Source organism: Notechis scutatus, chromosome 2 (assembly GCF_049901735.1).
Source record: "Notechis scutatus isolate UNSWTSFEM ecotype Mainland chromosome 2, rNotScu1.2, whole genome shotgun sequence".
NCBI lineage: Eukaryota > Metazoa > Chordata > Lepidosauria > Squamata > Elapidae > Notechis > Notechis scutatus.
Window position 1 is genome coordinate 17,211,090 of NC_142010.1, and position 16,956 is coordinate 17,228,045.

At 43.6% G+C, this 16,956-nt stretch overlaps 1 protein-coding gene across 1 annotated transcript; it reads left to right on the plus strand.

The window, feature by feature from the left end:
• The first annotated feature begins 177 nt into the window (after positions 1-177).
• Positions 178-16,907, plus strand: LOC113423873 (uncharacterized). Its single transcript, XM_026685441.2, has 7 exons — positions 178-315; positions 3,469-3,780; positions 7,187-7,534; positions 9,041-9,161; positions 11,230-11,282; positions 13,370-13,419; positions 14,776-16,907. Exons 1-7 carry the CDS (start codon positions 237-239, stop codon positions 14,902-14,904), a joined length of 1,092 nt encoding a protein of 363 aa, XP_026541226.2. The 5' UTR covers positions 178-236; the 3' UTR covers positions 14,905-16,907.
• The last annotated feature ends 49 nt before the right edge of the window (positions 16,908-16,956 follow it).

A 16,956-nucleotide genomic window follows, 5' to 3' on the forward strand; every position in this document is an offset into this window, starting at 1 on the left:
TATTCTATTCTATTCTATTAACTGAGAATAATGTGAAAGGAGAGAGGAGAGCTTCCTGATGATTGCCAGGTCCCTTGAAGGGTCCCGCCCACAGAGAAGCTGCCCTTCTGTTCCCTTCTCCTTTCTCGAGCTTGTTGACAACATCTGTGGTTTCTCTTTCCCCTCCAGCTTCCCCATTTCCTCTTTACAACTGGCCACAAGCTGTGCCTTGCCTCTATTCCAGCCTTTGCCCCTCAATGAAGCTCTTTCTCTTCTTAATTCCAGCCACCGTGGCTGCTGTCACCCAGGCAGGGACATCTGTGTGGCATCTCCAAGGTAAGCTTTCAGTCCTTCCTTGCACGAAGTTGCCTGATCCTTGGGGAAGCCCTCTTCAGCCCAGGCCGGTTGAAGGCAGTTACAGGCTGGACTGGTACAGTTGGGTGGCATTACAGGTGTATGGGGGGGGCGTATTTTCTTTGGAAATTAAAGGATGAACCAGTTTGATCTAGTGGTTTAGGCACCACTAAATCCAGTAAATAACTGAATGTTGTATGGCACCCAGAGATACGTTTTGGGCGATGGGCAGCCATATAAATGTGTCAAACAAATACATCTTGTCTTGTGTCGGCAATGCAGGAACTAGAAAAGGGGAATAGTAACAACAATAGCACTGAGAGTTATATACCGCTTCACAGTGCTTTAAAGCCCTCACTAAGCAGCGTCAGCATATTGCCCCCAATAATCTGGTTCCTCATTTTATTGTCCTCGGAAAGATGGAAGGCTAAGTCAATCTTGATCTGGTCAGAATGGCTCATTAAATTATTAATTTAATATTTTTTAAAATGTTAAAAGCTTTGATAAAATATAAAGTTAAATTGTTCTAAATAAATTACGGTAAATCAATTGGGTCCATGGCTGAGATAGACTGAAAACCATAGAGCAACTGGCATCTTGCACAAATGTTGTGATTCCTACCACAAAGAAAACATATTTCTTGTATGTACACACACACACACACACACACACACACACATATTTGTTTTCTGAGGTTCTCGCGGGTATTTGTATGTGGATCTTTGGTTATTCGGGTTTTCTCCCGCGTAAGATTGGAAGTATCTAGGCAACGTTTCGATGAAGTCTCATTCATCATCTTCAGGCTTGTGTCTTCGGCTCTGTGCTTCTCAGAGATGATGAATGAGACTTCATCGAAACGTTGCCTAGATACTTCCAATTTTACGCAGGAGAAAACGCGAATAACCAAAGATACACACACACACACACACACATATATATATGTGGATCTTTGGTTATTCGGGTTTTCTCCGCGTAAGATTGGAAGTATCTAGGCAACGTTTCGATGAAGTCTCATTCATCATCTTCAGGCTTGTGTCTTCCGCTCTGTGCTTCTCAGAGTGATGTGAGCTTGCAGCTGCTTCTTCCTTTTAACTGCTAGTGGGGGTGTGACTTGATTGGGTGGGGGCTTGGCTGTGTTCTCATTGGGTGGGGGTGTGTTCTCATTGGTTGGGGTTTGGCTGTGTTCTGATTGGTTGGGGGTTGGCCGTGTTCTGATTGGCTGGAGGTGTGTTCTGTTCGGTGGGGGCTTGCTTGTGCTCAGGTTAGTCTTAGTTGCTGGGGATTTGAGCTGGTGAGCTGTGATCTTGCTGTTTGGCTTCGAGTTCGTGGTCATGCCGCATCTTCATGGTGGGGTCAGTTCGCTTCATGTATGGTTCGGAGGGGTTTGAAGTGGGTAGTGATGCAGCTGCAGTGCGGCTTCTGGTCCGTGGTCGTGTCTCATCTTCTGTGTGGGTGTGAGTCTGCTTTTTACGTGGAAGTGTGGTGGTGGCATCTTGTGTGGCCCTGGTGGGTATGGGTCTGGTGTCATTCTTCATGTTAGGTACTCGAATAACCAAAGATCCACATACAAATACCCAGAGAACCTCAGAAAACATATATATATATATATATATATATATATATATATATATATATATATATATATATATATATATATATATATATATATATATATATATATATATATTAACTACCATTTAACCAACATGACGAAAGCAAAAACAACAGAGCTAATTACGGATGGGAGGCAGTTGAGAGGGCCTATTACGCGTGGAAGGGCTAAATTAATTAATGATATATAAAGGCAAAGATCTCTGTAATGGTACCTTAATACTCTGACGATGTCAGCAGAGGCTGACAAAAGCTTAGTAAGTACATTGCATGTAATTTTAAATTCCAGAAATCGCAGGATGTCTGTTTCTTCTTTTACACTCACACACACACACTCACACACACATAAAAGAGACAGACATCACAATCTCTGGAACTTAAACTATATTATCCACTTAGCTTTCATTAGCCTCTGCTAACATCGTCAGAGTGTGAAAACTACCATTGAAGAGATATTCGCCTTTATGCATCATGGATCAATTTAGCCATTGCGCCCGTAATAGGCCCATCCACCCGCCTCCCATCTGTGATTAGCTCTATTGTTTTTACTTCAGACCTGTTGATCGATGGAGGCTTAACTCCTATTGCTTCCTCCCCTATCAGGCCCGGCGTAGGCCGCTCATCCCCAGAAAATGGTGCTGAACTGCCCCCCTCCCTCACACCAATGTTCATATATATATATATATATATATATATATATATATATATATATATATATATATATATATATATATATATATATATATTATTCTGAGGTTCTCGCGGTATTTGTATGTGGATCTTTGGTTATTCGGGTTTCTCGCGTAGATTCAAAGTATCTGCAACGTTTCGGCGAGGTCCCACTCGCCATCTTCAGGTTGGTGCTTTCGGCTTAGTGCCAGTGCAAGCAGTCGAAAGCACCAGCCTGAATGGCGTGGGACTCGCCAAACGCTGCCTAATACTTGAATCTACGCGAGGAGAAACCCGAATAACCAAAGATATATATATATATATATATATATATATATATATATATATATATATATATATATATATATATATATTCTTAAGTTTTCGCTGGTACTTACATGTATGGCCTTCAGCTTTGTTGGGTATTTTCCCACGTCATTATAGTTGTGCTTTTAAAACTTTAAAAGCACAACTATAATGACGTGGGAAATACCGAACAAAGCTGAAGGCCATATATATATATATATATATATATATATATATATATATATATATATATATATATATATATATATATATATAAACATTGCTTTTCCTCTTTGTTGCTGTGGTTCTGATGCTTGGCCAGAGATTGTGGTTGGCCAAGATGTTCACCTTGGAGGGTATAAAAAAAACAGGTGGATTTTGATCGTAGGGTCCAGGCTGCCGTCTTGACTGTTTTGGCATCACCTCCCTCCCCTGCTGCAATGCCCCAGATTCACAGAAACATCGTGATTTGGGCATTTGGGGCTGGCTTTGTGTGGAGGGTGTGAATGTGCGTAAATAATATTTAGTTAACATTTTTTATAATTTCAGAGAGGGAGGTCGATGCTGGAGGTGAGATTAAAATTCCATGCGACCTGACAGGCGTCCAACTCGAATGGTACTGGATTCCCCGTTACCCCATCTGTGCAGGCCTAAAAATGGTCCGGATACAAATCTGCAGTGTAATTTCTAACACGACGCACATTAATGAAAAGCTGAAGAGATTTCAAAGGATGACGGTAGAAAAAAATAATGGAAAGTTCTTTCTCACTATCCCGTTCCAACACATGAATGACTCTGGCACTTTCTATTGTTTTGATGGAAGAAGAAACTCATCCTTTCTCTCAGTCATGGTGAAATCTGGTAATTAAAAAAAAGAGGGGGGCGAATTTTAGGGCTTTGGAAAGTAGATATTGAATATCCTCGTGGCACCAAATGATGGGTGGAAATGGCAGCAGGCTGTTTGAAAATGGCTCTGACATCTTCCAGAAGGCTTCCACACATTTGTATGGCCTAGCCAGCTGTTGGCTTGAAGGAATGTCAGTGCATGGGCCTTAATACACACCCTGGGTTTGAATCAGGGGTGGTATTTTGCAGGTTCTAACCCATTCTGGAGAACCGTTAGCAGACATTTTGAGTAGTTCGGAGAACCGGCAAATCCCACCTCTGACTGGCCCCGCCCCCATTTATTATCTGTCTCCCGAGTCCCAGCTGATTGGCTGGGTCTTCTTTTGTTGCCCTGCACAGGAGAACGGAGCTGGAAAGCAGGTTAGTGGGGTGGGGAGGGAATGGGGATTTCGCAGTATCCTTCCCCTGCCACGCCCACCAAGCCACACCCACAGAACTGGTAGTAAAATCTTTTGAATCCCACCACTGGTTTGAATGATCCAAACTCATAATTTTAGACCAGTACTTTTTAGACTTGTCAACTTTAAGTTGTGTGAACCTCAACTCCCAGAATTTCCTAGCCAGCCGACATTATGCATGTGTGACTGAACAAAAACTGTATATATATGTCAATAAATCGATCAATCGATTGATCAGTCGGTGGATGGATGGATGGATGGATGGATGTTTGGATGGATGATAAAGGACTTCAAATATATGAAAGGCTACCCTTAGAGGGTAGGCCAGATTTCTCCTTTGCTGCACTGGAAGAACAAGCTCGAATCAGCGAATGGTCTAGTGATTAAAGCACCAGAATAGAAACCAGGAGACTGTGAGTTCTAGTCCCACCTTAGTCAAGAAAACCAGCTGGGTGACTTTGGACCAGTCACTCTTTCTCAGCCCAACTCACCTCACAGGATTGTAATTGTGGGGAAAAAAGAAGGAGGAAGGAAGGATTAGGTATATTCACTGCCTTGAGTTATTTATAAAAATAATAAAGGCAAGGTTAAAAAAAATATCTAATTAAATACAGTAGAGAAAAAAGAAACCTGGGAGGAACACATCCAAATAAATATTCCAAATCTATTGTTTGATAACAGAAAAGCACAGGTAGGTTTCCATGCACTGGAGGCTTAAACAAAGACAACTTGGCCATTTGTTTGGTATATAGCATTTCATAGATTTTACTGAGCTAAGTCTAGATGATCTCCAGCACCCCCCTGCACCTGTCTTTGACAGGAAAGCAAAGACATGTTGACCATGGTTTCATCCCCTGCATCTGATTGACAGAGAGCATAGTTCCCAAATCAAAAGGGTTCTCTTTAAATGTTATTAATGATACAGGTAAGCCTCGATTCATTTAGTGACTATTTAAAGTTACAACATCCCTGAAAAATGTGACAACCGTTTTTTACACTTATAAGGGTTTGCAGCATCTCCATGATCACATGATCAAAATTCAAACGCTTGGAAACTGGCGTTGTTGTGGTTAGCTGGCAGCAGGCTGAGGAGAGCGAGGACTCAGATGAGGGGCCAGGACCATCAGGGAGTGGACTGCTGCCTTCAGAAATTGTGGGGGCTGGTAGCAGCGATGAGGAGGTTCTCGAGGATCCTGTGCCAAGTGCGTGTGCACGCAGGATTGCTCGCAGGAAAGAGCAGCTACAACAGCACATGTGACTCGGGAGTAAGGCTGCAAGGTAATGGCCCCTCCTTCAAGAAGATAAAAGCCAGCTGTGAAACAAACGTTCTTTGCAGAAGGCAAAGACATTTTGAAACTCCAGCCTCGTGGATATTCCAGTATCCTGAGTTTGTATTTGAAGATTCTTGTATTGCAAATTATTTCTTGACTGTTATCGTTTGGCAGACTCGCACAGTTTGGCAAGGCTTGTGCTTATCACAACTAATTATTTTGCAGAAGCATTAAAAGCTTTCTGTTCCCTTTGGATTATGTTTGATTTGTTGGAAAAGGGCGTGAGTCAGAACACCTGTATTTATGACAGTTGCCCTGTCCTGGGGTCCTATGATCACCTTTTGTGACCTTCCCAGGCAAGCAAAAATCAACGAGGGAAGCGAGACCTACTTAACAAACAAATGATTAGCTTAACAACTGCAGTGATTCACTTAACAACTATGGCAAGTAAGGTTGTGAAAGGGGACAACATTCACTTAACAACTCCCTTGCTTAGCAATGAAAAATTTCGACTTCGTTGGGGTTTTAACTCGAGGCCTACCTTGTATAGCCGTTAACCTATTAAAAAAAATAAAGTCTGCTAGTATTTCTCATTTCTTCAGATGGATTCCTTCATGATTAGATGAGGAACTTTTGCCTGTCTGATTCTCCAAAATTTATTTTGATTTGCTGGATAGCCAGGTGCAAGCCTAGAGTTCTGCATCCAGTTTTGGTCACCACATTATAAAAAAGATGTTGAGGCTCTTGAAAAAGTGCAGAGAAGAGCAACCAGGATGATTAGGGGACTGGAGACTAAAACATATGAAGAACGGTTACAGGAACTGGGCTTGGCTAGTCTAGTGAAGAGAAGGACCAGGGGAGACAGGATAGCAGTCTTCCAATATTTGAGGGGCTGCCACAGAGAGGAAGGGGTCAAGCTATTTTCCAAAGCACTTGAAGGCCAGACAAGGAATAACAGATGGAAACTGAACAAGGAGAGATTCAACCTGGAAATAAGGAGAAACTTTCTGACAGTGAGAACAATCAACCAATGGAACAGAAGTTGCCTTTGGAAACTGTGGGAGCATCATCACTTGAAACTTTCAAGAAGAGGATGGACTGCTATTTGTCAGAAATGGTGTAGGGTCTCCTGCTTGGGGTTGGGCTAGATGACCTATAAGGTCCCTTCCAACTCTGATTATCTGTTAAAAGGAGAGAAATTTCCTTCTACTATTCTCCCTATACCTCCCCATCTCCTTTTATTCGGAGTATTTTATTAACTACAGTATAGAATTCTGTATGGAATTCTATATGTAACTTATATATCAGTTTTCAGGTAATAGCTGATCACTTAAACCTCTCATTTAGATCCCAATGTCTCTCAAAAGATATCCTTGCCTCTTTCAAAGTTGCTTTTCCAAAACACTCCTTTGGTTTTTTTTTTTCTTTAAAAATATTTCGCTTCTCATCCAAGAAGCTTCTTCAGTTCTAACTTTTTTTCTAACTTTTTTTTTCAGTTAGAACTGAAGAAGCCTCTCGGATAAGAAGTGAGATTTTTTTTTTTTAAAGAAAAATCAAGGGAATCCAGTTGCCTTTTAGAAAAGCACCTTAGAGACAACCATGCCCTGGATGATTAGGAATCTCCATAGACATTTATCCTTCCCTCTGTAGTTGCAAATCTTTGAAGGAATAACATGTTGGTGTTTCTGACAGATAATCGACAGGGGATGACAGTTGCCCCTTTAAAGAAATCCCACAGAAGGAAACAGTCAGTAAAACTGATCTGCAATTCTTGTGCTGACAACATGGATGGCCAAACTTATGAAAGCTCTCGCATCATCTGGACTATTAACGGGAAAACTGCTTCTAATCATGGTTCTTTGCTAAGATTGCTAAGAAACGCAATCATAGTTGAAGACAGCCCTCCAAATTATGGTCTCTGGAAATGCAGCAGTCCCAGATGCCTTACACAATCTGACGGCTATTGCTTGGAAGAGGAATTCAGAATTTCAGACAGATCGGAGACGGAGGAAATGCCCTGGTCTACCCCAGTACCATTCTGTGAGTATCAGATTTATGCCCTGCCCATATCAGAACTACCATTTGCCTAGATCAAGGGTGTCAAACTGGATTTCTTTGAGGGCTGGATCAGCAATGTAGCTCTTCTCTGCGGGCCGTCTGGAGGGGGTTGGGGGTGGGGTGAGACGGGAAGGACGCCTCATACAGCACCCTGCTGGCCAAAATGGGGCATGAGGGGGCTGTGCACCCCATTTTGGCCAGCAGAGTGCTGTAGGAGAATGTCCAGGAGGCTCCCTGAACCCCATTTTGGCTACCAGAGGAACCACAGGCCAGTCCTTTGTCATTTCCAGACTCTGTTTTTGCTGGCAGAGGTACTGCGGGCCAGTCCTTCACTGTTTCCAGGTTTCTCAGGCCAAATCTAAGCACCTCACAGGCCGGATCCACACACACCCCGGCCTTGAGTTTGACACCCCTGGCCTAGATTATGGCTCAGTTGAATTCAGTTAGGAGCAAGCTTATAACACAGGGGTGTCAAACTCAATTCCATTGAGGGCTCCATCAGGACTGTGTTTGACCTTGGAGGGGCCGGGCAGGCGTGGCCGACTGGGTGGGTGTGGCCAGCTGGGTGGGTGTGGCCAGCATGTTTCCTCTTTGCTTTGAGCAGACCGGGCCGAAGCCACGCTGGCCCAATCTTTCCTCTTTACAATGGGTAGACCAGGCTGAAGCGACGTGGATACATTGAGATGGCCCCATGGGCTGGATATCCAGCCTGTGGGCCTTGAATTTGAAAACCCCTGTTCTAACAATTCAGGCATTTAACACAAGGGTGGTTTTCCAAGACAAAGTTAATTTTGATCCTGTGTGGATCACAGGGCTGATTTTCACAGTTGATCCCCTCTCTCACTTTATTTGAAACCACAATCTAGGTTGTCCTTCCTCGGCTTACAACAGTTGGAGGGGGGGGGAGGGGGGGGGGGGGAGGGATAAGTTTTTTTATTTTATAACAACAAAAAAAAATAAATTAAAGGGAAGGGAGGGGGGGTTTTTTTTTTTGTTTATTGTGGAAATGAAAAGTAATTTTGTTTGTTTAAAATACCAAGTTAGATTTGACCATTCGGAAAGTGGTAGAAGGGCCCTAAGGAAGGGCCCGGACAAAATGTGACCTATTGCCATTTTTCACACTTAACGACCGTTGCAGCATTCCCCATGGTCACGTGATCAAATTTCAGACACTTGACAAATGATTCATATTTATGACGGTTGCAGTATCCCAGGGTCATGTGACCTTCCAACAAGCAAAGCCAATGGAGAAGCCAGATTCACTTAACAACGGGGTCGAGGATTACCCGTGCTTTTAAAAAAAATTAAAATAGCTTAATTTTGCCATCTCTATTTTAATTTTTAATTTTTTTCTGGGTCTTTATTATGAAACCCACACGTGGGCAACGTGGGTAAGGGTTCCACCACATGACGGAGGCTGCCATCTTGACTTTTTTGACTGATCTGGAATAACCTCTTTTCTCCGTTCTATTTTACGTCTCTCCAAAGATAAAGAGAAGAAGTTTAAGCTCCAAGTCATTGCCGGTTGCATGATAGGAATTATCGCTCTCCTATCGATGGGGGTGACTATATTTGTTTTCCGGGAGAAGCTTCCATCATGGAGAACCAGGTAAAGGTTTAAAAAAGAGAAAGTAATGTCTCCCTTGAATTCAGTTCAGTTTCCTGGTACCCTTGATTTCCATGGTGTTGGGAGGTTGGGCAGAAACAGCTTGCGGTTGTCTTCTTCTGGGGTGAAATCCTTACTATCTGGCCAACAAAATGACATGGAACCAAAAAAAGAAGACCTTGACAGCTCCATTATCAAAGTGATGAGGAGTGAAAAAGACATTAAATCCACAACAGATAAATCATATTCAGAAGGGAGTCAGACAGAAACCTTCCTAATTAAGTGGAGCATAAGAAGGGGAAGAAAGTACAGCACAATTTGACACGTAAGATCCTCTTATTATAATCAATGTCAATAAAATAATTTAAGCCTTCCTGTTGATTTCCTGATGTGGTCACCTTAATGGGAGTGACACGAGGTTCTATTTAGTACCAGTAGATTCTACTGGGAGTAAGCAAGAATCATATAGCTACACCGGTCCTAAGCCATATACCGGAGGTGGTATTCAGCAGGTTCTGACCAGTTCTGGAGAACCGGTAGCAGAAATTTTGAGTAGTTCAGAGAACCCGCAAATCCCACCTCTGACTGGCCCCGCCCCCATCTATTCTCTGCCTCCCGAATCCCAGCTGATTGGCTGGGCCTTTTTTGGTTGCCCTGCACAGGAAAATGGAGCTGGAAAGCAGGTTAGTGGGGTGGGGAGGGAATGGGATTTTGCAGGAACCTTCCCCGACATGCCCATCAAGCCACACCCACCACACCATGCCACACCCACCAAGCCATGCCCACAGAACCAGCAGTAAAAGTTTCTGAATCCCACCACTGCTATATACAAATTTAAAAGCTATTTTTAGCACCTTAAATTGCACCCTGGAACAAATGAAGCTACCCAAATAAAGATGTTGTTTGGGAGAATTGAGTCAGTCTCATCAGGATGTGGGCTGTTGCACAGCTGTACTTTCCAGGTGATCTTCAAGGGCAGTCCCATGTAACATCAGTTAGAGTAGTCAGGTCTAGTAGGAACTGGGAATCCAGCAACACTTCCAGATTACAAACAAGTTTCTTTTAGAGCTCCTTCTGGAGCTAAAATTGAAACCTCCTGGGTTGTTATAATATAAAGCTTAATTCAGGAAGCTAGCCATTATCCAATTAGATCAGGGGTGTCAAACTTGTGTCATCACATTGTCATCACGTGACATATCGTGACTTTCCTCCCCCTTCGCTAAAACGGGAGTGGGCATAACCAATGTAGGTGATGCATCTGGCCCGTGGGCCACAAGTTTGACACCCCTGATTTAGATCAGTGTTTCTCAATTTGGGATGATTTAAGCTGTGTGAACTTCAATTCCCAGAACCCCCAATCAGGCTGCTGGCTGTAGAGTTGTAATTGCAGGAATGTTCCAATATCGGATGGCAAACCTCAGATAAAGAATTTTCCAAGCAAACAAAGTCACTAATCTATGGATAAAGGAAGATTAGAGAGGGGAAGTAGACATATGTTAGACTTTAACTAGAGATAATTAATTGTATGGATTACTGTGCTGAACAGTAACCAAAGTTAAGCAGTAACCAAAGTTAACCAATGATGGAGGATAACTAAAATTGTATATAAATGCAAGACTATACTCCAATAAAGATCATCATCATAATTCAGTTGTTCATGATCAAACAACTCGACTGCCTCATCATTATAACAGCTGGCTGGAGAACTCTGGGAGTTGAAGTCTTCACAGCTTTAAGTCACAAAAATTATGGCTTTTATCTAAACACAGCTTTAGATAAATAGAATAAACGTTCAGAAAGTGATGAAAGTTTTTAAGCGAGTTATAGATAGAACACCTCAGTCAATTCCCTTTCAGGAAGTATTTCTTTTATTGTTTGGCCAAACCAGGGGTTGGAAGAGATGATCCTTAAGGTACTCTCAGATTCTAAAATTATTGGATTTTGCCATACTTTATTGTACATGTTCAAATATCTCAAACATCTGACTTAACACAACACCAGGTTTTTCTTGTTTCAATGAATCTTATAAACACCAGATATTTAAGAGGCATTTCTCTGTCATCCTTTTAAGCCCCAGTAAAATTGAAAAGGAGCCAAAATCACAAGCGATTCAGAATTCAATTGGTGAGTATAGTTTTTACACTTCTGTTTTTCCCCCTGTTTTTCTGATCAATGACTGTAATAAAGGGGTTTTTCTCGTTTTTCCATTTTCCTGGTAATGCTTAGTATAGTCCAAATCAGTGCATTGTTGACAGTCAATATTGTGATGTCCACAACTGTTTCTCTATTTTACTGGCTGCAGGCAGCAAAGAGCTTTCAAACTCTGTACCAGTTTTTTTTTATTCTGATTATTACACACCTGAATCTGATGAATAAACTGTTGATATTGTTTATTTGAGAAAATAACTTCTTTGGGGCTGATTGATACAACTGGCCTTTAAGGAGTATGCTGGAGATTGCTTTCCAAAGTGGGTGGGTCTAAGACACAAACTATATTTGACATAATAGAAAATTAACATTTCCTAAGTAATTCTAATTCATTCTCATATTTTTAGGATTTTAAAAATTTTTTCATGTCACCTTATATATACCCTTTAATCCAATTTGCAAAACTGAATGTGTGTGTGTATAAGTATCCTTGTTTAGTTGTCTTGTACCTTTTATTTTTCAAGTGTATGTTATGTGTATATAATATACACATATGCATCATTATTTACTTGTATACTTCTATTATTTCAGAATGTAACCTGCTCTTGCTGCAGATCTTAATCTCAGCCAGGGATGTCAAACTCAAGGCCCGTGGGCTGAATCTAGCCAAGGGGTGCTGAGATCTGGCCCTGGCCCACCCTAGCCCCCCAAGGTCAAACACAACCCTGATGTGGCCCTCAATGAAATTGAGTTTGACACTCCCAGATCTAGGCATTCTTGCATGGTTTATGGCATATGGGTTCAACTCTTGCAATAATTGCTCGTGGTTACAGAAGAAGTGAAGCTAGATCTGAGTTTTTTTGCGCCCAAAGTTTTCCCCTGTTCCCTTCCATCCCCACCCCATTTATCAAGAAGTGTGCAATTAGGTATTACAAACTGTTTTGGGACATAGTCCCTGTCTTTACAGCTGGCTGCATTCCTTTGCTGAACTTGGAACAGCCGGCTATTCTCACGGGATGGTTTCATTTCCTCAGGGTAACCCTCCTGTCCTATCCCACAGCTCCCACCCCCTACCTCCATGTTTCTATGGCAGGCAACCAGCAGCAGTCAGTACACAGAGTAACTGAATGGTAGCCCTGATAGTGGTAGGATTCCCATATTGAACTAAGCCAAAACTAAGCAAAACTATCTTGTGACATGATATGATGACTGAAGTCCACTGAAGTTGGGCTAGGACAGTGGTGGCTAACCTTTTTGGGCTCCTGTCCCAAAAATTGTGCAGGCACTTGCATTTGTGTGCTCACGTGCCAGCACCCAGAAGGCAATACGCTTGCGCCCCCCACAACCCCTGCGCATGCGCACGCAATCCCCCCACTCCCCGCACCCCACTTACCTGGACTGCATCTCCCAACTGATTTTCAGCCCATTTGAGGCCTTTTTCGGCCTCCCAGAGGCTTGAGGAAATCTTCTGCAGCCTTCATAGGCCGAAAAATGAGCCCGTTTCATCACTTCCAGTATTTCCGGAAAGACAGGAAGTGATGAAACGGGCCTATTTTTTGGCCTGCAAAGGCTTTCCACAAGCCTCTGGGAGGCAAAAAAAGGCCTCAAACAGGTCAAAAATTCAGCTGTGAGGCGCGCGCATGCGCATTGAAGTAACTTTGCCTGCGGGTCGCGTGCCAGCACAAATGGCTCTGCGTGCCACCTGTGGCACGCGTGTCATAGGTTTGCTATCACAGGGCTAGGACAATTCGCCACTGCCAACTCACCATGGGACAAGAGTTATACTAATATTGAAGAAATGTTAGAACCGAATCATTAAAGAAAGGATGCCGAAGCGGGGAGAAATGATGAAAGTTAAAATATTTTTTTAAATATTTGCTGGTGAGTTATCCCACGATGAGTCGGCCATGGGAAGTTGGCCGCACTGAGGTGGCCATGGCGAATTGGTCACAGTGAGTTATCCCAGTCCATCTTTTCAGAATGGATCCCTGGGAAGACTAGCTGTTGACAAGGCCTTTAACAAATCAATTGCTGTAGCTTATTCTAATATCTTTCAATCTTAGGAACAGAAAAACCCCTAAAGAACCAAGAAAAAGATGTAGAGATGAATGAGGTAAGGTTTGTGTTACTGCTACTGTTTCTGATTGTTATGTTGATTGTTGAACAGAGTAATATGATCTTTCCAATACCAGAAAGAGTGGTATAAACGTGATGCCCATTTCAGTTTGTTTCCAAGTGCAAGCCATTATAAATTAAAATCGCTCTACAAGTTAATTTACATGTATTTGCATATTAGGCCAGTCTAGGCTCATCAAAGTAGTCTTCGACTTACACCCGTCTGTTTAGTCACCATTCCAAGTTACAAACGGCACTGGAAAAAATGATTGACGACCATTTTTCACATGACTGTCGGAGCATCCCCATGGTCACGGGATCAAAATTTGGGCACTTGTCATCCGGCATGTATTTATAGCAGCTGAGGTGCCCCAAAGTGACCTTTAACCTTCCCAGGTGGTTGCCAACGAGCAGAGTCAATGGGGGAAAACCAGATTTGCTTAAATGAACCACATGGAACACCTGTGATATTGGGCTCCTTTGTGGTCGTAAATCAAGGCTTACTTGTACTCCAAAGAGCCTGTGACAGACGTTAGGGATGTTCCTTTGCTGCCCCCTGGTGGCCTTCTGGATCTTCTATGTCTCATGAGAAAAATTCATCTTCCTTTCCGGGTCCTTACCACTTCCTATAGAGCAGGGCTGTCAAACTCTTAGCCTGCAGGCCGGATGCATCACGGGCTGGCCACGCCCGCGCCTGGTGTAGCGAGGGGGGGGGGAGTCACAATATGTCACATGATGATGCTGTGACAATGGAAGTTTGACACCTCTGCTATAGAGGGACGATCGAGAGCATCCTGTTCAGTGATGGGATTCAAAAAATTTTACTACCAGTTTTGTGGGCGTGGCTTTGTGGGCGTGGTGTGGCTTTGTGGGCGTGGCTTTGTGGACATGGCAGGGGAAGGATACTACAAAATCTCCATTCCCTCCCCACTCCAGGGGAAAGGTTCCTGCAAAATCCTCATTCCCACCCCACCACACTAACCTGCTTTCCAGCTCCATTCTCCTGTGCAGGGCAACCAAAGAAGACCCAGCCAATCAGCTGGGACTTGAGAGGCAGAGAATAGATGGGGGCGGGGTCAGTGCGAGGTGGTATTTGCCGGTTCTCCAAACTACTCAAAATTTCCGCTACTGGTTCTCCAGAACTGGTCAGAACTTGCTGAATACCACCTCTGTCCCCTAGCAAGACAGCCTATACCATTTCTGACAGTATGGTCTCTTCTTGAAAGCTTTGTCTCTATGGTCTGGTCATTAACATGAGGTAAAATTCAGTAACTTTGATGGGGGCTGAACGAGTTTTCTATACATTGACCGCAGGGATCTTTTGATCTTTCTCCCCCCCATTCTGTCTTTTTAGGGGGCAGAAGGAATCCAATACTCAGTACTGCAATTCAAGGAGCCAGAGCGATGCCGGAGTCAGACAAAGGAGGAGACGCCTGCCATCATCTATGCAGAAATGCTCTCAAGCAATTGTCCAAAAAGCTGATCTGTCCCAAAGGTTGATATACGATCCTCCAGTGCAAAGTTTCTCAACCATGGGAGCTTGAAGAGGGTTAGACGTCAATTCCCAGTATTTATAAAATCCTTTGGTTTTAGTGCAGGGGTGTCAAACTCGATTTCATGGGGGCCACATCAGGGTTGTGCTTGACCTCGGGGGCGGGGGAGCGGGGTCTGTGTCTGGCCAGGGGGAACGACCAGCTTGATGTCCCTCGTGTTGGGGGACGCCTGTGGCGGCCCAAGCACTCTGCCAGTGAAAATGGCCTTGTGAGCGCCATCCTTTCTGCCAGCGAAAACGGAGCTTGAGCAGGCCGCACGCAGCCCTCACGAGCTCCGTGTTCAGCTGAGACAGCATCCTCCAACCCTCCGCCAGTGAAAATGGAGCTCGAGATGGCCGTGTGCCAGCCCTTCGCTGTTTCCAGGGCAGTCCCCACAGGCCAGATCTGAGCACCTTAAGCACCCTAAGGGCCTTGAGTTTGACACCCCTGGCATAGTCTGTCTCAACCTTGGTAGCTGAAGATGTGTGGACTCCAATTCCCAGAATTCATACAATCCTTTAGAGTGACGTGTACCAACCTCGTTGAGGGGCTGTTGAATTCTGGGTGTTGAAGTCCACACATCTTCAGGCAAGCTGCCAAAGTGAAGAAATGCTGCTCTACGGAGCAAAAGTTTTCATTGCTAAGGTTGGCAAGAAACTCGGTTCTACAGCAATCCACAATATGAACCTCTGGATTGAATTACAGGTAGTCCTTGACTTATGACCACAATTGAACTCAAAATTTCTGCTGTTAAATGAGACATTTGATAAGTGAGTTTTGACCCATTTTGCAATCTTTCTTGCCACGGTTGTTAAGTGAATCACTGCTGTTGTTAAACTGTCATGCCCCTATTGGAAACCTGTCATGCCCCTATTGGAATCTGATTCTGAGGGGAAGGTCGAGCAGCTGATAGGGAGTGGGAGTGTGGCTCCGGTGGCTGTGGAGGAAACTGGGGAAGGCCACAGGCCGGATGGGCATTCAGAGGAAGACCAAGGCCCATCCCCTGTTCATCCTAGGGCATGCAGGGAGGAACGGATAAGGGACCAATGTGGGTTATGGGGGAGAAAAGAGCCCTGATTCCCTTCATTAGCTGCAGCTGGGAAAACAGGATTTTTAAAGGGCGTTTGCACATAGCACCATGCTGGAAGCAAAGCGTGCATTATCATTGTTTGTCAAGTCTTATCTGGGTTCTGGCATCCTCCCAACTGTGTGTGTTTCATTATCTTTTGAAGTCTGCAATTCCTTATCCTGCCCTGTCTCGTTAATTGCTGCAGCGTGGTTTGTGTTGGTTTTTATTTATCATTTATATGTACTTTGGGTTCGGACTGAATTTCTTCCCTTTAAAAACTGTTCTTGGGAGAGGTTTTTTTCTCCAGTCGATGATAACTGGGCATTGGGGGCCAAGTTAGAGGTATTAAAGGGACTTTACCTACTTTTGGGACTTTGTTGCTTTTGTGCCACGCCCCAGGTCATCACATAACCCCGTTGTAAAGCGAATCCAGCTTCCCCATGGACTTTGCTCATCTGAAGGTTGCAAAAAGTGATCACATGACCTTAGGTCACAGCAACAGTCTTCAGTATGACTCAGTTGCCAAGCATCTGAATTTTGATCACAGGGCGGTGATGATGTTGCAAAGTTTGTAAGCGTGAAAAACGGTTATAAGTCATTTTTTTTCCAATGCCGTTATAACTTTGAACGATCACGGGATGAAATGTTGTAAGACAAGGACTACCTGTATAAGCAAGATGACATTATACCATGAGTAAACCTCATTGGGGGAGATTAGAGAAAGCAGACAATCAGCAGTGGGCTTGGAGGCAGGGAGGATCACCTGTAGGAATGTAAAATACAAAGTGTATTTTGGGTCACCGTTTATGGTATTTTTGTTTTGCACAGTTTTTGCTTTATGTCTAAATAAATGTTAGCAGGCTTGTCTTGCAAGTAGTCACTCTGTGCCAGTTCTCTCAAGAGTCATTTTGTTCTGGGCAACTTATATTCTAGG